The sequence below is a fragment of the Somniosus microcephalus genome, chromosome 25, assembly GCF_052327205.1.
Source record: "Somniosus microcephalus isolate GS21.2 chromosome 25, FLI_Smic_1.0, whole genome shotgun sequence".
NCBI classification, from domain to species: Eukaryota; Metazoa; Chordata; class Chondrichthyes; order Squaliformes; family Somniosidae; genus Somniosus; species Somniosus microcephalus.
This window is the reverse complement of record NC_141011.1, coordinates 46,980,424-47,001,721: the sequence shown is the minus strand read 5'-3', so window position 1 is coordinate 47,001,721 and position 21,298 is coordinate 46,980,424. Positions and strand designations below refer to the sequence as shown.

General features: G+C 46.5%; 1 protein-coding gene across 1 annotated transcript; it reads right to left on the bottom strand.

Moving 5' to 3' along the window:
• Positions 1–7,155: 7,155 nt before the first annotated feature.
• On the bottom strand, positions 7,156–20,579 carry perm1a (PPARGC1 and ESRR induced regulator, muscle 1a). Its single transcript, XM_085967326.1, has 3 exons — positions 19,239–20,579; positions 11,160–11,273; positions 7,156–7,336 (listed from the first exon to the last, which is right to left on the bottom strand). The coding sequence occupies exons 1-3, from the start codon at positions 20,569–20,571 to the stop codon at positions 7,239–7,241; spliced, it is 1,545 nt and encodes a 514-aa protein (XP_085823452.1). The 5' UTR covers positions 20,572–20,579; the 3' UTR covers positions 7,156–7,238.
• Positions 20,580–21,298: the final 719 nt, after the last annotated feature.

Sequence of the window (21,298 nt, the reverse complement as noted above, 5' to 3'; positions counted from 1 at the left end):
TAAAATAAAATGCTGAGCATCTTCAATGGTTTTGTGGGTATGTGCATTGCATGGTGTGGTACTGAGCTGTACGGATCAGAAGGTCCCAGCTTCAGCCCCTGACCTCAGCCAGGGTAGCAATTGGGCTGTGCGCAAATTGGCTGCCGCATTTCCTACATTACAACAGTGACTACACTTCCAAAGTACTTCATTGGCTGTAAAGTGCTTTGGAACCTCCTGAGGGCGTGAAAGGCGCTATAGAAATGCAAGTCTTTCTTTCTTACTTCTGTTGCTATCATTGTTTATTCTGCCTGTCAGCTCATCTCTTCTTACAACCAATAAGAAGACTTGCATTTATATAGCGCCCTTCATGACCACTGGATGTCCCAAAGCACTTTACAGCCAATGAAGCACTTTTTGACAGCCAATTTGCACACAGCAAGCTCCCACAAACAGCAATGTGATCATGACCAGATAATCTGTTTTTTTTAGTTCTGTTGAATGAGGGATAAATATGGGCCAGGATACTGGGGAGAACTCCCCTGCTCTTCTTCGAAATAGTGCCATGGGAATCTTTTACATTCAACCTGAGCAAGCAGACGGGCCTCAGTTTAAAAAGACAGCTCCTCCGACTGTGCAGCACTCCCTCAATACTGCATTGTGAGTGTAAGCCTAGCTTTTTGTGCTCAAGTCTCATGGAGTGGGACTATGAACCCACAACCTTCTGACTCAGGGGCGAGGGTGCTACCCACATTTTTTTTTATATTACTTTATTGAACATTAAGAACATTTACAACATCGTGATCATTACATTGTATGATACAAATCAATTCCACCGCCCTGCACAGCCATTCCGCCACCACATTTTAACATCAAAACCTGAAGTTTAATTTGTCACCTGTAACATATATTAATCGATTGTACTTTAAAAATTGGTTGTAAAATACTGTCCTTAAATTCCTTTCTGAATAAAACAGCCAGAGCCTTATAATGGTCTTTTAGCTTATATTTAAAATACTCTTAGATTGATTCTCCTCCCCTTAAAAAAGAGCATTCCTTCTTTGCACAATCACGAATCTAGCCAAACTGAACATTAAATTAATTGCCGCTCCGCTAGACTCTGGCAGACTCTCCTGCAATCCCCATCTCAAAATTGAGTCCCACGGGATTCCCATTCTCACTGTTCGGTCCCCACCCAGCAAAAAAAGCTTCACACAACCGTTGAACATAGTACTTAAAGTCATTTAACTGCGGACATAACACCAGTAAATGGGACAGAGTCTCATCCTGTGTCCCACACATTGGGCAAGTTGCCGCCTCCACTCGTCCAATCTTGCACAAGACCGTCATGGTAAAAATCCGGTTATGAGCCAATTTGAAATCCAGTTCAATCCATTCTGGGCATTTAAAATTCGCCCACACTCCCTTCCAAATCCTGTTGAAGTCCAGCTGTGGGTATATACTCTGCCAAAACTCCTGACCAGCAGGTGTCTTGAATCTCCATTCTCTGAATACCTGATAGAAATCTCAAGTATTACAATTGTCAAATTGGACTAACTCTCCCTCTTTCTCCAGTACAAAGCTTGGAAAAGCAGGACGCATTTTACTTCCTTTGGAGATTTCCGCATTTATTTCTTCCATCCAATCCTGTGGCATTGCCCTCACAATCTTCTCATACATGATTCCTATTGCTTTTCCTTCTACCTCCTGATCCTCCTCCCACACCATGTCCCTCACTATCGCTTCTGGCAACCAACCTGGAATCACCTCGTATAATACATCTTTCACAGATATAATCCCAGCTTTTATAAAAGCTTGATTAAATAAAACCTCTCCTTCGATGTTGACCCACCTATTCAAAAATAAGGGCTGTTCTAAAAAATTCCTCAGCCCCCTTGGGCATAAACTGCACACTTTTAAAAAATTGAGCCCAAGTCTCTACAACCCCCTTATAAAACCTAGGGAGAAGCTTAATCGATTTCAAAAACATATTATTGTATTCCATATACAATATCCCCTGCCCTCCTATTCCACTTCGTTTTAAAAAATGCTCAAAACAACTCTTCCAAAAACTTGAATTTGACTTCTGAAGAAATCTCTTCACCCATTTGATTCTAAAGGATTTTTTCTTCAAATCAATATCTGGGAAATTGAGTCCTCCCTGATTTCTCCGTCCAATGATGGTATTATAAGCCACCAAGGCTGGTTTCCCTTCCCATAAAAACCCCACACAAGCCTCTCGGATGGACTTTTCTGCCCACTCAGGAATATCCTCCACCATCAATAAGTACCATAGCTTAGATAGCAGGAGAGCAGACACCACTGTCGCTCTTCCTTGCACTTTCAACCACCTTCTTTCCCATCTTCCCAAAATCTTTTTAATTTTCATAACCTTCGGTTCCCAATTTAATCGATCCACTTCTTCCCTGTCTTTCTTGCACCCCATATGCACCCCCAGAACTTCCAAAACCTCCACCACCTTAAAGGGACATACCCCCAACCATTCCCCCCTACCCCTCCCTGCAACCAGGCATTGGGACTTACTATAATTCACTCTGGCACCTGAAGCTCTACAATATTCCTCCACTACCTCCATAGCTTTCCTCACTGACTCCCCATTTCTCAATGTTAAGGTTGTGTCATCTGCATATTGTTGTATCACCGACACCAGCCCGGAACTGGGTACCACAATCCCAACTACACCTTGTTTCTTTCGCATCATGTAACCTAATGGTTCTGCTACCAATGTGTACAGCAGTGGGGACAGGGGACAACCCTGTCTCACTGATCTCTTTATTGGAAAATAGTTAGATAAAAAACCATTACATTTAACACAGCTAAATATGTTTGAATAAAAAAATCCTTATCCACTGAATGAAATTTTCCTTGAAACCAAATGCTTCCAAAACCTTCAATAAAAATTCATGAGAGACCCTATCAAAGGCTTTCTCTTGATCTATCTTTAATACATAAGCCTCCCTCCCACTCTCTTCCATGAGCTCTATCGCATCTCGGATTGAGACCACAGAGTCTGCGATGTCCCGGCCTATGACTCCATAGGACTGAGAGGGTCAAACTATCTCTGGTAACACCTCCTTCAAACGATTTGCCATAACCCTCGCCAAGACCTTATAATCCACATTTAATAGTGTGATGGGCCTCCAATTCTTCCGATCCCGTCTATCCCCTTTATTTTTATATAAGCTAAGCTTATGATACCTCTCCTCATAGATGGGGCCAGGCTTCCCTCAATTTTAATTTCCTTAAAAACTTCTAAGAGCAATGGACTTAAAATCTCGAAAAATTCCTTATAAAATTCTGCACTTAGTCCATCGGACCCTGGGCTTTTCCCCCCCTTCAGTCCACTTATTGCTATTTTTATTTCCGCTAATCCTACTTCTTTATCACACATGCTTCTCTCATCCTCCTTTAAACCCTTTTCAATAAAAGCAGTAACCTTCTCCATCTCCAAATTGGAAATATCTTCTTTTGTATATAGCTCTTGATAAAAGCTGCTAGCCGCCTCCAAAATCTCCTCACTTTCATGAATGATCTTCTCCCCAACCTTCAACTCCTCAATTAACGATAATCTCTGTCGCAGCTTCTCTTGCTCTAGAAAATATCTAGTGCATCTTTCGCCCTCCAATGCATCTCTAGCCTTTGCACGGAGAATGGCCCCCTTGCATTTTTCAGCTTGCAATAATTCCCACTCTTCCTTTAGCACCCGGAACTTAATCTCAGCTCCCTTATCCCCTCCGTCAACTGCTTTACAGACATCCGTAAACCTTTTGTTTATATTCTCTTCTCGATGCCGGTTAGCTGCCGCCCTCTTTTTCCCATAACGTACCGAAAAAACTTTTACCTCATATTTGAAATTGTCCCACCAAACTCTTCTTTCTTTCAAGAACAAAAGTTCCTTCCGAGCATTCTTTATTATATTCATAATCCCTTCTTTATAAGCACTTTCCTTCAGGTATTGATTGTTTAAAATCCACACCCCTGAACCGATCTTAACTCTGCTGTTCCTAATTCTAAGAACCAAAGCCGAGTGATCACTAAAAAATACTTTTTTATAATAAATCTCCATCACCTCCGAACTTAACCCTTCCCGCATTAACACAAAATCTATTCAGCTCTGTTTTAAAACATCACCCACCCAACCTGCTCTGGAGAACTCCCTTTTTATGGGGTTCCGGTCCCTCCATAAGTCTCTCAAATTTAAATTTGCCATCATTTTTATAATCACCCCTCTGGAGTTATCATCCTTGAAGGTCATCTGGGCTGAAATGACCATCCAAGATAAAAATACATTAAAATCCCCCACTATACAAGGATTTTCCACCTCTGCCACTTCAGTGAATAACCCCTGTAAAAACTCGCGACGCTTGCAATGGTCGTTCGGTGCATAGATATTAAAAAGATCACAATTAAATCCCTCCAATTTTACCCTTAGCTGTAAAAATCTCCCCTCAGTGTCCTTGTCCACCAAGGCAACGTTCTCTTCTATGGACGGACTCACCAAAACAGCCACCCCTCTGCGGCTATTGTTTGCACAACTTGCAAACACCTCTCCCTTCCAAACCTTCTGAACTCTTTCTAGAATATCCTCATCCCAAAAGGTTTCTTGCAGACACAAGTCCGTGCCTTTAAAACCCTGCAACAACTGCTGCAATTTCTTCTCACCCCTCAGTCCGTTCACATTGATCGAGATCAATGTAATCATGGCTCCAAAGAAGGGAAGTATGCCCAATAATCTACCCATCATTTAATCTCTGGCTCTTCCCTCCTCTCATGCTCCTTCTCAACTTTTCAGGCAGCTGTTGCTTTTTCCTGCAGCCTCCGGCTCTTTTTCCCCTCCTGTTTGACCCCTCCCTGCTGTTTCAGCCTCTTCCTTGCCTTAAGTTTGGACCCAGGAGCTGCCCTTTCTCCCTCCTTCTGCCCCTCACTAACCTTTCCCTTTCCACATGATGCCACCCCATCCCTAACTTCCATGTCTCTGTCCCTCTCTAATTCCTCACACTCAAGCTCTTCTGCAACCCCCTGTGCCTGCTCCCCATCAGATACATAATCCTGCTCCCCATCAGATACTTCATCTCCCATAGAGAGTCTTCCTGCTATCGCAGTTTCTCCCACCGTGCCGCACCCTTCGACCACGTCTCTACCTCTGACCCTTGCACCTTGTTCACTCACTCCATGGGACAATGGCGCACCTAAATTGTTCCCTTCTGACATCTCTATCTCGCCGATCCCATTCTGCTGTCCCTTTAAGGCTCCTGCCTCTTGCACCCTCTCCCGACCCTGCCCCCTCCCGCTCACCAAAATATCCGACTCCCCGCCTCTCCCCGGAGCACTCACTTCCACTACACACCCCGCTCCTGCCTCCTCTCCCCCCGCAGACACCAGACTCCCCAGGGGGAGCCGAACTGCACTAAGGCTCGAGTCTGCACTCGACCCTTGCTGCCCGCTGCTGTCTTTGTTCCCCTCCATAGCACTCGCCGTGTTTTCCGCCATCTCCATCTCCGCTCCGCCAACCTCTGCCTCTTCCTGTGCTCCTTTTTCCTTCATTTTACCGGCTGTGTCCTCCAACTGCACCGCACCTCTGGCCGTTCCACACTCCTCTCCTGCTCCTTCTCCTATCTCATCACTCATTTCGCTCCCTTCTGCCACACACTCACAGCGGGTGGGGCCTTTACGACACACCCCACAGCTCTCCGCCTTGCAGCTCCGCGCGATATGTCCCAACTCACCGCAATTGTAATACAAATCAGGACAGTTTCTTACGAGATGGTCATGTCCCAGACAATAGTAACACACCTTTACTTGGTTATCGTGCAGCACACGAAAGTACTGTACTCCTTCCAGTGTCTCGAACTTCATACTGTAAGGCAAAGACCTCACCCCCTCGGGAAACCGCACCTTTACATACCGGGTTCCGTCTGCTACCCGTGTTCCCGGCTAATACCTCCTCTTTATTTCGGAACAGATTTTAATGTCCCACGACTCCAACTTTTTGCTCAGCACTTCGTCCTCGATGTACACAGGCAAGTTCATAAATGAAACCATCACCTCCTCTGAATATAGCAGAGTCACCTCCAAAAATTTCTCCCCAACTTTCAGACTGAGCAGCAGTTTTTCCACCTCCTCACGGCCACTGACCGTCACCTCAAATCCCACATTTGGTTTTGGTCGGCAGGCAAAACAGCTTCCCTCACCACAGTCCTCATGAACCGCCTGGATTATATCCCAGGCTCGAATCTTATCTTCACATTGCACCACCACCGTATTTTCTTTACCAAACCTCCTGAGGTCCCGGCCCAAATCTTTGGGCCTTTTTTTTCCCCCTTCCCACCACAGTTTCTTCCCTATTAAAATTCCTCTCGGGAATATTGTCCTCTGAGGGGCCCGGCACTCCGGACCCCTCAGCAGCCATCTGGCTGTTTTTTGTGGGCCAAAAAGGCCCTAAAACCTGAAAACAACACCCCAAAACCCTCCACCAACTTTTTACAAAATTTCCTCCAACACCCAGCTGCAATTAGGCAACCAGTCACACCTGGCTCACTCCTAGCCCCTCCCACCTAGAGAGTGCTGCCCAGTGAGCCACGGCTGACACCCTGTACTGAATACTGAAACACGCCAACACTGAAGTCATCTCATCTGTTCTGCAAATATTCCTTCTGCTGCAGGCAAACATACTTGGCAAACTATGGACAGATTCATTATTTCTTACCTTTCTGCTAATTACAGAAAATATGTCACAGCAATTATGATAATTCATGTTTGCTGACAAAACCTGCCGGGGCCTCATTTACAACACCTGGAATCTCACGATCCGCACGTTAAACTGAGCAAGTGCAGTAATGACGGGGGATTTGACCGACTGTGGAAACGAGCACTTGTGAATGCCACTGCCGATTGGATTTTGTCACGTTTTGCCACCTTTCCACTTTCAAATGAAAGAACAACGTTGGCCCAAAGATAGCATTAGGCTGCCCCGAATCACACTTGTCAGGCACAAAGGGGCAGATCTTGACTCTGTGCAGTGGTGGAAAATGGGCGATCGCCAATCGCCAGCCCGTTTTACACCATGCAATAAAAATCGGGGGGAGATGTAAAACAGGCGGCCGATTCGCCATCGCTTGCGTTACACTATCGCACAGTCAAAATTGCAGCCTGCACTTGTATTTGTATAAAGGTTTAATTTACAGCTTTACAGAGAAAATTTTAAATGTTAAATATTTGTTCTTCTCAAGGATCTTTTGTTAGGAGTCCTGGAGTCCCAAAAGCTTTGCATTTTCTCTTTGTACATGTCTCCTGAAGTATCTCACGGCAGAAATGGCACTGACGTTCACCAGCAGCGCTGCAAAAAACACAAAGGTAGCAGCATAAGAGAAGTTTCTGGGAAGGACCAGCTGAAACACAATTGGCCATTTATGCGTTTTATTACCTCTCTCCCCCACCCCCCCCCTCATGTGCTGAACTGCTGATTCGTGCCGAGGTACAGTTCGATGGGCCACCAATCCGCCATCTGCTACCTCAGCCAAGTGGCCTCTCTTCATGTGTGGCCAGCTATTTAGTTTCGGAGGAGGTCACAGTTGAGGCTTTTTAAAAATTCATTGATGGGATGTGGGCGTCGCTGGCTAGGCCTGCATTTATTGCCCATCCCTAATTGCCCTTGAGAAGATGGTGGTGAGCCGCCTTCTTGAACCGCTGCAGTCCATATGGTGTAGGTACACCCACAATGCTGTTAGGAAGGGAGTTCCAGGATTTTGGCCCAGCGACAGTGAAGGAACGGCGATACAGGTCCAAGTCAGGATGGTGTGTGGCTTGGAGGGGAACTTGTAGGTGGTGCTGTTCCCATGCGTCTGCTGCCCTTGTCCTTCTAAGTGGTAGAGGTCGCGGGTTTGGAAGGTGCTGTTGAAGGAGCTTTGGCGAGTTGCTGCAGTGCATCTTGTAGATGGTACACACTGCAGCCACAGTGCGCCAGTGGTGGAGGGAGTGAATGTTTAAGGTGGTGGATGGAGTGCCAATCAAGCGGGCTGCTTTATCCTGAATGGTGTCGAGCTTCTTGAGTGTTGTTGGAGCTGCACTCATCCAGGCAAGTGGAGGGTATTCCATCACACTCCTGACTTGTGCCTTGTAGATGGTGGAAAGGCTTTGGGGAGTCAGGAGGTGAGACACTCGCCGCAGAATTCCCAGCCTCTGGCCTGCTCTTGTAGCCACAGTATTTATATGGCTGGTCCAGTTCAGTTTCTAATCAATGGTAACCCCCAGGATGTTGATAGTGGGGGGATTCAGCGATGGTAATGCCATTGAATGTCAAGGGGAGATGGTTAGAGTCTCGCTTGTTGGAGATGGTCATTGCCTGGCACTTGTGTGGTGCGAATGTTACTTGCCACTTGTCAGCCCAAGTCTGAATGTTGTCCAGGTCTTGCTGCATATGGACACGGACTGCGTCAGTATCTGACGAGTCTCGAATGGTGCTGAATAGTGTGCAATCATCAGCGAACATCCCCACTTCTGACCTTATGATGGAGGGAAGGTCATTGATGAAACAGCTGAAGATGGTTGGGCCTAGGACACTGCCCTGAGGAACTCCTGCAGTGATGTCATGTGATTGAGATGAATGACCTCCAACAACCACAGCCAACTTCCTTTGTGCTAGGTATGATTCCAACCAATGGAGAGTTTTCCCCTTGATTCCCATTGACTTCAGTTTTGCTAGGGCTCCTTGATGCCACACTCGATCAAATGCTGCCTTGATGTCAAGGACAGTCACTCTCACCTCACCTCTTGAGTTCAGCTCTTTTGTCCATGTTTGGACCAAGGCTGTAATGAGGTCAGGAGCTGAGTGGCCCTGACGGAACCTAAACTGGGCGTCAGTTAGCAGGTTATTGCTGAGTAAGTGCCGCTTGATAGCACTGTCGACGACACCTTCCATCACTTTGCTGATGACTGAGAATAGACTGATGGGACGGTAATTGGCCGGGTCGGATTTGTCCTGCTTTTTGTAGACAGGACATACTTGGGCAATTTTCCACATTGCCGGGTAGATGCCAGTGTTGTAGCTGATCCTATCTCCATCTGGTGCCCACGAGTCACTGCTGTTGTCGGAATCTTGGCTGAGGCAGATTGTAACGCCCCCAACTGCAGCTCTGGCGGAGGTCGACTGAGTCAGCAGAGGTGACTGCAAACCTGGAACCTTGTGATCGTAACACCTACTTTTTTGTACTTGACAAGGTCGGAGATAACCACCCTGGAGAATGAGACATTTCCCTTATTCTATCCATCGCAAGATGGACATTAAAAGTATTTTTGATCACAGAGTCTAATTGCAGTAAATAGGCTTGAGGTCAATTAACGGCTCAAGGAAGTTGCTGTTGTTCAGGAATGTTTGTCTGTAGATTGGCAATGGCTTGTAAATCTTGGTTCCTCCACTGCTCCAATAATCACCTTTACCTCCAAACTCAGAAGAACATCTACACACTTATATAAAGACAGCTGAATCCTCGATGAGATTGTAGCCACTCCTGGGTATCCATCAACTATAACATACTCAACATTTTCAGTATAATGTGCACTTCCTGTAAGCATCACACTTACTTCCTGTTACCCTTTTCCTGTCATGATTTTCTGTCACTCGACTGTTGTCAAGCTCTTATTTATTATACTGAGCTGTGACTCAAGTCCTTGTGGCTAAGACTTCAAACTAGGCAGTGCTGTGGCACTGACCTTACATGTGATTGGCTGAATGGAACATGTGATCTAGCCTTGGTCCTCCTGGCTGTAACTCCCAGCTCCATCCCTCATTGGCGTTCCTCTCGATGCCACCCCATTCCTGCTGCTGCCATCTCCTCTCGTCATCCTCCACCCTCCTGCTGCCACTGTTGCCTCCTGCCAACCCACTAAATGCAGCTACCGCCTCCCTCTGTCCATTTCTGGTACTACTTGCCTTTCCGAATGCTTGCTTCCTACCCACCCGGCAGGCAGCTGGCAACTAGACGCTGAGACCTTAAAAGGACAGACCAGGTAAAAACAGTTTCATCCTAGCAGTGGCCAGCTTTCCTCAAGGCAGTCCTTGACACCTATTAGAAATGGTAATGGCAACGGCCGCACAGTGGTTATGTTACTGGACTGGTAATCCAGAGGCCTGGACTAATGACCCAGTAAATTGATTCCTGGGATGAGAGGGTTGTCCTATGAGGAGAGATTGTGTAGAATGGGCCTATACTCTCGGGAGTTTAGAAGAATGAGAGGTGATCTCATTGAAGCATACAAGATTCTGAAGGGGATTGACAGGGTAGATGCTGAGAGGTTGTTTCCCCCTGGCTGGAGTGTCTAGAACTAGGGGGCATAGTCTCAGGATAAGGGGTCGGCCATTTAAGACTGTGATGAGGAGGAATTTCTTCACTCAGAGGGTGGTGAATCTTTGGAGTTCTCTGCCCCAGAGGGCTGTGAATGCTGAGTTGTTGAGTATATTCAAGGCTGAGATCGATAGATTTTGGGACTCCAGGGGAATCGAGGGATATGGAGATCGGGCGGGAAAGTGGAGTTGAGGTCGATGATCAGCCATGATCTTATTGGATGGCGGAGCAGGCTCGAGGGGCCGTATGGCCGACTCCTGCTGTATTTCTTATGTTCTTATGTTCTTAAACATGAGTTCAAATCCCACCACAGAAGCTGTGGAATTTAAAATTCTGCTAATTAAATAAATCTGGATGAATTAAATAAAAATCCAGCATCAGTAATGGTGACCATGAAACTGCTGGATTGTTGTTTGAGAAACAAAATCCCATCGGGTTCACTGATGTCCTTTAGGGGCGGAGATCTGCCGTCCTCACTCGGTCTGGTCGATGTGTGACTCCAGACCCACAGCAATGTGATTGACTCTGAAATGGCCTAGCAAGCCACTCAGTTGTGTCAAAACTGCTAGGAAAACCTTCACTTTGTGGACTCGAGGGCAATTAGGGATGGGCAATAAATGCTGGCCTTGCCGGCGACGCCCACATCCCATGAACGAATAAAAAAAAGGAAAGGGCTGTCGAGATACAAACATTTTGCTCACTATATAGTCTGTTATATGGTTTCACACTCCTGTCAAAATAAACCAGTCCCTCCACCTACTTACCATGAGTGACACTGGGGATATTATCTACTTTTCCAAACACTACGCTAATACTCACCAGTCTTCCACATATCTGACTGGGACGTTGCAGATTTCATTGCCCAGGATGCACAAGCAAAGCAGAATAAACATAAATCTTTCTGAGTGCAATACCGGCAGGGACCTCTTCTCCCTAGGTGCAACACAAGAAATGAGAATATTTCATATATCAAATAATTAAATTTAGAATTCTTCTTCACACATTGACCAACAATTGGAATGGTTAGTGGAGGCAAAGACATAAGAACATAAAAATTAGGAGCAGGAGTAAGCCATGCTTGGAGGGTCACATGTCAGCCGTGACTCAGTTGGTAGCACTCCTCGCCTCTGAGTCAGAAGGTCGTGGGTTCAAGTCCCACTCCAGAGACTTGAGCACAAAAATCTAGGCTGACACTCCAGTGCAGTGCTGAGGGAGTGCTGCACTGTCGGAGGAAACATTAAACCGAGGTCCTGTCTGCTCTTGCAGGTGGATGTAAAAGATCCCATGGCACTATTTCGAAGAAGAGCAGGGGTGTTATCCCCGTAGTCCTCGCCAATATTTATCCCTCAACCAACATAACAAAAACAGACTATCTGCTCATTATCATATTGCTGTTTGTGGGAGCTTGCTGTGCGCAAATTGGCTGCCACGTTTCCCACATTCAACAGTGACTCTACTTCAAAAGTACTTAATTGGCTGTAAAGCACTTTGAGACGTCTGGTGGTCGTGAAAGGCGCTATAGAAATGCAAGTCTTTCTTTTATTTTGCACCGCCATTCAATAAGATCATGGCTGATCTTCGCCCTCAACTCCACTTTCCCGCCTGATCCCCATATCCCTTGATTCCCCCAGAGCCCAAAAATCGATCGATCCCAGCCTTGAAGACCTTTGAATCATTTATAAACCAGTATATCTTGATAGGAGAACGGTAGGATGGATGGGCCGATTAGCCTTCCTCACACCTATTAGTCTTGTGAAGTGTCGCACCTTTATCTCTTGGGTTTAGAGCCACAGGGCGATCAGAATCTGTCAGTACGACGCAGCGTTTGAATGAGTGCCTTACAGCACAATGTCATAGAGTCATAGGGTCATGACGGTACAGAAGGAGGCCATTCTGCCGAGCAATCCAGTCAGTCCCATTCCCCCTGCTCTATCCCCGTAGTCCTGCAAGTTTATTTCCCTCAAGTGCCTATCCAGTCACCCCATGAAAACATGTTTGCGGGGTCAAGCCCCTGCAGAAGCTCTGATAGACGAACAATCCCACACAGAGCTGTCCAATACGTCACAAGCTGACTGAATATTGACCTGTTTGTACATACAGTGGTTTCATTTTCTCTGATAGTTAATAGGTTTGCGAAATATTTCCTTTTTGCGCTGTCATAGCACAGTTATTAAACCATTTATTTGAGTGACTGCGATAAAATATGGTACAAAGGAATTGTATATGAATGAGTTATCAGAGGAAATTAAACCCTCGAGTGTCTACATTTTTCTCAATCAGTCATGAAACACAGACCACAAACTGTTGGTGGTAGCGAGTGCTGGATAAATTCTAAGCTCTTGGAGCTGTTTTGAGATTACAGGGTCTGTTTGCTTTGCTATGTCGTTGGAACTGGGATGTCAGGCAAAGCCGGAATCGGACTGGGACATGCTGGGACAAATGGTCAAGCAACCTACCAACACTCACCGCGAAGAACGGCCACAAGGCTGAAGTATTGGAGACCTCAGACCTCAGAAAGAGCCAGCGCCCTCAGGAGAAGGGAGCAGGGTATTGCAGGGGGAAATAGTTTCATGAAATAATAACCTCATAGCAAACAAGTCTGCCTGTTCAAATCTTTTTTTTAATTCGCTTATAGGATCTGGGCATCGCTGACAAGGCCAGCATTTATTGCCCATCCCTAGTTGCCCTTGAGAAGGTGGTGGTGAGCCGCTGCAGTCCGTGCGGTGATGCTAGGGAGTTCCAGGATTTTGACTCAGTGCCGATGAAGGATCGGTGATATACTTCTAAGACAGGATGTTGTGTGACTTGGAGGGGAACTTGGAGGTGGTGGTGTTCCCATGCGCCTGCTGCCCTTGTCCTTCTAACTGGAAGAGGTCGCGGTTTTGGGAGGTGCTGCCGAAGAAGCCTTGGCGAGTTGCTGCAGTGCATCTTGTAGATGGTACACACTGCAGCCACGGTACGCCGGTGGTGGAGGGAGTGAATGTTTAAGGTGGTGGATGGGGTGCCAATCAAACAGACTGATTTGTCCTGGATGGTGTCGAGCTTCTTGAGTGTTGTTGGAGCTGCACTCATCCAGAAAAATAGAGAGTATTCCATCACACTCCTTACTTGTGCCTTGTAGATGGTGGAAAGGCTTTGGGGAGTCAGGAGGTGAGACACTCACCGCAGAATACCTAGCCTCTGACCTGCTCTTGTTGCCACAGTATTTATGTGGCTGGTCCAGTTAAGTTTCTGGTCAATGCTGACCCCCCCAGGATGTTGATAGTGGGGGATTCAGTGATGGTAATGCCATTGAATGTCAAGGGGAGGTGGTTAGACTCTCGCTTGTTGGAGATAGTTATTGCCCGGCACTTCTGTGGCGCGAATGTTACCTGCCACTTATCAGCCCAAGCCTGAACGTCGTCCAGGTCTTGTTGCATGTGGGCACGGACTGCTACATTATCTGAAGACTCTCCTGATTTATAAGATCCCAGAACGCTATTTGAAGAGGAGCAGGGGGTTTCTCCTCATCCCCTAGTCAAAATTGCTCCCCCCGCCCCCCCAGCCCACACTAAAACAGATTAACTGGTCATCCATCTCATCTGCTATTTTGGGGATCTTGCTATGCCCCATTTTCCCAAAATGCAACAGTGACTATAATTCAAAAGCAATTAATTGGTTGTGATGATCTTAGGGAGGAACTGAGGATGTGAAAGATGGTGTATAAATGCAACAACAACTTACATTTATCCAGCGCCTTTAATGCGGTAAAACGTCCCAAGGCGCTTCACAGGAACGTAAACAAACATTTGACACCGAGCCAAATAAAGAGATGTTAGGAAAGGTTAATCAAAGAGGTCGGTTTTAAGGAGCGACTTAAAGGAGGAGAGAGAGGCGGAGAGGTTTAGGGAGGGAATTCCAGAGCTTAGGGCCCAGGCAGCTGAAGGCATGGCCGCCAATGGTGGGACGAAGAAAATCGGGGAGGTGCAAGAGGCCAGAATTGTTCTTTCTTTACACCAACAGGCTGGATAATTGCCTTCAGTTGGCACAATAGTCCTGAAGAGAACCTGAGCGGTCAGGTCTGACACAGCCCATAATGTAGGCCCGGCACATTCCTGCACCTATAAATCACATCAATTAGGACATTTGGGGTTAACCTATCCTTAAACTGGATAATCATCTGACAGTTCAAATCTCAGATACTGGCAGCATGTCACTCTCTCTAATTAACCTTAGTAAATGAATTAACACGTCACAGGAGTGATACCGTTTCAATACTAATTTATTTGATTCTATCTCGTTAACATGGCAGCTCCACATTGAATTCATTAGTGAAGACTTTTTATTTGGGAATTGTTTAAAGTGCACTCAGTTTCCAGGGGCTGTCTCCCTGTTAAACTACACAGCACAGACGGGTTTGCTCAGGCAGACGCGCTCTGCCTTGTGGGGCCCACACGTTACAGTCCTGTGCACAGGCATGTCCGGGATCAACCTGACCTCTTGCATCGACTCGGCACAGTTTGTAGCCCTCTCACCTCTGAGTCAGAACGTTGTGGGTTCCACACTAGTGCGTTTAGAGCTCATACTCTGGGCTGCCGCAGCGCTGCAGGGCTGAGAAGGTGCTGCATTACTGGAGCTGCCACCTTTTGAACTTTGAACTAAGGGCCGGTTCTGGTGGTTCAAGTGGTTGATTAAGGTCCTTGTGCCAGTTGCATCATATTTAAAATGCTGATGCTTTAGAGATTACAACCGCCTCAGAACCGGTCACAGCAGATGCTGGCACCTTCTCCATAGGTGAAAGATTAAAGCATCCCCATCATGCGACTGTGGAGATCCTAATCAGACCCTGGAGCACATCATTGAGCACTGCCCCCAGAGGAAATTCACAGGCAGCCTACAAGACATCCACGCAGTTACACTGGAAGCTTTGGCCTGGATATCTGATTAGATATTGACATTTGATTCACTTTGCTACTACGAAAGACGTAGCTGTGGCCCAGTGGGTAGCTTTCCCGCCTCTGCATTACGAGGTTCAAGTCCCACTCCAGAGACTTGAGCACATAATGCAGGCTGACACTCCAGTGCAGTGCTGAGGGAGCGCTGCACTGTCGGAGCTGCCGTCTTTTGGATGAGACATTAAATCGAGGCCCCGTCTGCTCTCTCAGGTGGATGTAAAAGATCCCACGGCACTATTTCAAAGAAGAGCAGGGCAGTTCTCCCTGGTGTCCTGGCCAATATCCCTGAACCAAGATCACGAATAACAGAGTATCTGTTCATCGTCACATTGCTGTTTGTGGGAACATGCTGTGCGCATATTGGCTGCCGCGTTTCCTACATTACAACAGTGGCTACACTCCAAAATGTATTTCATTGGCTGTAAAGCACTTTGGGGCATCCTGAGGTCATGAAAGGTGCTATATAAATGCAAATCTTTCTTTTTTCTTTTACGGCACTGTGTTGATGAAGAGTGGGGAACTCTCCTGGTGACTCGGTCAACATTCCCCCCTCAACCAAACTATTAACAAAAAATCAACTGCTCATTTACCTCATTTATGCTATTGGGATGTTGCTGGTGCAGGCTGGCTGTTGTGAAATAAAGACAGTCACTGCATTTCAAAAGTAATTCATTATGGGAAGCACTTTGAGATGTTTGAGGTGATAAATAAATCCAAAAGCTGTCTGGTTATTTTTCATTATCTGGGGTCTTGACTTTGTGCGATCGTGTGAAAGGCATCATACAACAACAACAACAACTTGTATTTATATAGTGCCTTTAACATAATAAAATGTCCCAAGGCACTTCACAGGATAGTTATAAGACACAAATTTGACACCGAGCGATGTAAGGAGATATTGGTCAAAGCTTGGTCAAAGAGGTAGGTTTTAAGGAGCCTCTTAAAGGAGGAGAGAGGTTTAGGGAGGGAATTTCAGAGCCTGGGTCCTTGGTAGCTGAAAGCACGGCTGCCAATGGTGGAGCGATTAAAATAGGGGATGCTCAAGAGGCCAGGATTGGAAGAGGGCAGATATCCCGGGGGGTTGTGGGGCTGGAGTTTTTATTTCCATTGAAGAGATGTAAAACGGACTGCCGACTCGCTGTCACTCATTTTACACTTTCGCACAAAGTCAAGAGCTGCCCCTCTGAGTTTAATGTTGCTAAATAAGCTGCCTTTGGATCTGATTTCTAGTCAGTGAAAACCTTTTTTTTTTACCATTGACCTCAACTCCAAAATGTTCTAGCTAACTAACATTTTTAAGAGTTCGTTTTTAGAGAGAAACAAAATATAGAACAGACACAAAAAGAAAATACTGCAGATGCTGGAAATCTGAAATAAAAACAGAAAATGCTGGAAATACTCAGCAGGTCAGGCAGCTATAGAACAGATAGTTTGGGTAAAAAAAAATCCAAATTATAATAAAGAAAGACACAGGGAGATGCACCAGTCGCTGAAGGTAAGCATGCAGGTGCAGCAGGCGGTTAAGAAGGCAAATGGTATGTTGGCCTTCATAGCGAGAGGGTTTGAGTACAGGAGCAAGGATGTCTTGCTGCAGTTGTACAGGGCCTTGGTGAGACCACACCTTGAGTATTGTGTGCAGTTTTGGTCGCCTTATCTGAGGAAAGATGTTCTTGCCATGAGTGCAGCGAAGATTCACCAGACCTGGGATGGCAGGAATGATGTATAAGGAGAGATTGGGTCAATTGGGCTTATACTCATTGGAGTTTAGAAGAATGAGAGGTGATCTCATTGAAACCTATAAAATTCTAACAGGACTAGACAGACTAGATGCAGGAAGGATGTTCCCGATGGCGGGGGAGTCCAGAACTAGGGGCCACAGTCTAACGATAAGGGGTAAGCCATTTAGGACTGAGATGAGGAGGAATTTCTTCACCCAGAGAGTGGTGAACCTGTGGAATTCTCTACCACAGAAGGCAGTTGAGGCCAATTCATTAAATATATTCAAGAAGGAGTTAGATATATTTCTTAAGGCTAAGGGGATCAAGGGATATGGGGAGAAGGCAGGGACAGGGTACTGAATTTGGATGATCAGCCATGATCGCATTGAATGGCGGAGCAGGCTCGAGGGGCCGAATGGCCTACTCCTGCTACTATCTTCTATGTTCCTATGGGAAAGAAGAGCAAGGTGAAGAAAATGGATGACAGGCTGAGCAGAATTGAAGGACTAGGAACGTCCCACCACCCTTGTATGGAGCGTATCTCCAACCGGTGAGACTCTGCTCACACTGGACATGCTCCTCTGATCCTGCCTAACATTGGCATTAAAAGCTACTCCTGACTTTTGAGCAGATTTTTTTAACTGTAATATTAAGAGTTTATTTCAGTGTCACGGTGCGTGAGCTGAGACTAATAACCTTGGCTGGGCCAGAGAGACAGTCATTTGCCTGATCTGCCAATAGTCTGACGGTTACATTTAGCAATCGGGATTAATATAGTGTGGTGTCATTGCAGTGTAGCTAATTGATTATTCAATCGTTAAAGAGATAAAAGGTAGCCAGTCAAAGCCATAATATTTCTGTTGTTAAAAAAATATTCCTACCATTTTCTATAGCTTAACGCTAGTTAATAGACTTCTTGACTAAGTTCTGGGGAAGTCATAGAGTCATAGAGTTATACAGCACAGAAAGAGGCCCTTCGGCCCATTGTGTCCGCGCCGGCCATCAAGCCCTGTCTAATCTAATCCCATTTTCCAGCACTTGGTCCGTAGCCTTGTATGCTGTGGCGTTTCAAGTGCTCATCTAAATGCTTCTTGAATGTTGTGAGGGTTCCTGCCTCTACCACCCTTTCAGGCAGTGAGTTCCAGATTCCAACCACCCTCTGGGTGAAAAAGTTTTTCCTCAAATCCTCTCTAAACCTCCTGCCCCTTACCTTGAAACTATGCCCCCTGGTTAGTGATCCCTCTACTAAGGGGAAAAGTTCCTTTCTATCTACCCTATCTATGCCCCTGATAATTTTGTACACCTCAATCAGGTCCCCCCTCAGCCTTCTCTGTTCTAAGGAAAACAACCCCAGCCTGTCCAGTCTCTCTTCATAGCTGAAGCGCTCCAGCCCAGGTAACATCCTGGTGAATCTCCTCTGCACCCTCTCCAAAGCAATCACATCCTTCCTATAGTGTGGTGACCAGAACTGCTCACAGTATTCCAGCTGTGGCCTAACTAGCGTTTTGTACAGCTCCAACATTACCTCCCTGCTCTTATATTCTATGCCTCGGCTAATGAAGGCAAGTATCCCATATGCCTTTTTAACCACCTTATCTGCCTTGAGGTGCTTTCATCTTGAAGGAATGCCTGTGACACAAGATGTTGACTGGACTCCTAAGTGCAAACCACGTGGCCTCCAGAGAACCAAAATCATTGTAACCCATGGTGATGTGGGCCCACGCATTTACAATCCGATCAATGGCTGTAGTGCGGGGATCGTTCTACGAGTCTGCACTGTTTTTGCAGTCAAGTCTCCGTATTACACAGCTGCATCAAAAGGTCTCCGGAGACAAGCAACCAAAAAACAAATCTGAACATCGGACCTTGACACTGGACGGTATACATGGGTTCAAGAGACAATCAGATGCAGTTCTGGAAAGTAAAGGGATTGAGGGATAAGGTGAAAAGTCAGCGGGAGAGGCTTGACATTAATCTATGAAATGGGCACAGGTGAGTTGGGCCTAACAGCCATTTGCTGTTACTAAAAATGTTATGCTTGTTAAAACACACTGCAATGCTCAACACAACCATTAGCCGAGACTAACAAGCGAGGGCCAACACTGGCAACATGTGTAGTAGCATTCTCTTCAAATCCAGCCTCCTGCCAGACTGTCATTCTCGTTTGCTTCACCGGTCAAATTAACTTCCTGACAATGACCTCCTCACCAGCACCGATTATTCAATTCATTCATTCAGCAAGCTACCTTTCTGCATGGTGCTTTCTACCACTGCCTGACTTCCAGCACCTTCCGAGTACTTCACTAATGCATTAGCCGACGATGCAAGGTCGGAATAGCCATCGGCCTTTGTGCTTTGAGATGTGTTCGGTTTCCTGGCGGACACCATCGCTCTTTGCCCTTGCTCTGTCGGATGTAAGTATTTCCGCACCAAGGACTTAATAGTAGTCAATAAATTAATGTCCCTGGGATCATAGTTCCCTTGCTTTACACGCTTGAACATGGAAGGCACACGAAAGCAAAAGAAAGTATTTTGATCGCCTTCCTCTCCAAAGTCCGCGTAGAAATATTCATAAATTTCTGGGACTGTGATGGAATAATCTTCTTTACATGTCCCTTCTGCAGCTAAACTTTCAGACATTGATTCAAAACGAATCGAAGGTTCCTTGTTTATTGCAAACTGGCTGTCGGTTGAAATGGAAACATAAGTCGGCGCAATCAAATCCTCCCCAAGCGTGCTTTGACACTGACCTCCACTGCGACCAGCAGGCCGCCTGACCTCGTTGTGTTGGCTTTGAATCTGTACACTGTCCCGTAATCCTGGAAGGGCCTTGGGAATTTTCCTACGCGCTTGAATGTCTTGCGTGTCCTCAAATCCGACATCTAGATGGTCACCCTTGGCCGTCTTTATGTGGTTTTCAGAACAGTCACCCTGAAGTTCATTCTCTGCATCGCTCTCTGCGTCCAACGGGGTATCGGGTCCAGTGCAGGCATTCTCACCATGAGACTGGCTTACTGTGGTACCAGAGATAGAATCCGGCAGGTGGGCAGAGTGCAAGGATTCCGCTGTAGAACTGACAAGACATTTCCTGGAAGAATGGAGTTTCTCACCAGAAATCAACAAGCATTGCTGGCTCCTGGATGAATTGTCACTTGACATCATTTGACTTCTGGCCAGAAGAAACTGATTTACTATTTCCAGCTCCAATTCTTCTTCACTGGCAGACAAGACGTCTCCGTAGGTGCAGTGCTCGCAGTTATTTCCTTTAGGGAAGCGGCCATCCGAAGTGGGTCTTGCTCTGTTTCCAAACATTGCCTCTCCCAGTTCCTCGTCTGTTCTTCTCTTCCCACGAGGCGCGTTTTCCTCTGTCGCGCCGGGGGGCTGGTGGGGTTTGTTGATGTTAATCCTCCTGTTCCTTTTGTGATGCGAGGGTGAGATCTGGTCAGGGTCATCGCTGAGATCGGAATCTTCGGAGGTTACCAGGGAAGGTTGTTGGATGCTCCTGCACTCCTCGGGGACGCTGTCAAACAAGGGCCAATCTTTCTCACATTGGTGGAAGCTGTAACCAAAATCATCCATATCTGGAACTGCAGAGGGATGGCAATTTAGCAAAGAAATCAGTTGCAGCATTCAAAGAGCGACAGTTAGCTTTGTGTTTGTGTGTGCGCGCTGACAACCAAGGGTGCATTTACACCACAGGTCTAGGATCAGTACAAGACAATGGCCTAGATATTCGATTGCACATCGCCTGTTTATTGGGACAGAAAGTGGCGCTGAAGGATCCAATATGACATGCGCGTGCTCAGGTGCGCCCCATGCCATATTGGTTAGGGCACTTTTTAGTCGTCCAGGCGTTTGGCACATTGCCTTTTTCAAATCGAGGTCCCAACACCTGTATCGAGCCCCTTTGCCAAATTGGGTGGTGACTGAGAGACGGCCATCTGTTTTCTTGGGCGCACAAGCAGTCAAACCAGTGGTTCTTAAAGGGACTGGTGCAAAAGTTCTATATCACAGTGTAAATGTTTTATATTTACCTGAATGTGGAGCCAGGAGTGAGCAGGAGTGCGCTCCTTATCTCCACATTAAAGCTGTGGGTCCCTGTCGGCCCGCGCTCATCACCCCACCCCTGGATTTGTCTGCCGCCCTTGGATCTCGCTCCCCTCCCCTTGCAACCGCTGAGCATGAACGCACTGTAAGGACATGCTAAAGAATGCGACAGCTCTGAGAAACCGCTGCTAGAAATGCCACCGTTACTGCTTTCCATCATTCGCGGCCTCAAACATTCAGCGTGCCTGTGACCTATTGA

What these genes read in the sequence shown, in the direction of transcription:
- perm1a (XM_085967326.1), bottom strand. Translation starts at nt 20,571, where the DNA reads ATGGATGATTTTGGTTACAGCTTCCACCAATGTGAGAAAGATTGGCCC. An exon ending in AGAAAGCACCATGCAGAAAG is followed by an intron (nt 11,274 to 19,238) that starts GTAGCTTGCTGA and finishes TGTTGCACCTAG; the next exon opens with GGAGAAGAGGTCCCTGCCGG. An exon ending in GTCAGATATGTGGAAGACTG is followed by an intron (nt 7,337 to 11,159) that starts GTGAGTATTAGC and finishes TGTTTTTTGCAG; the next exon opens with CGCTGCTGGTGAACGTCAGT.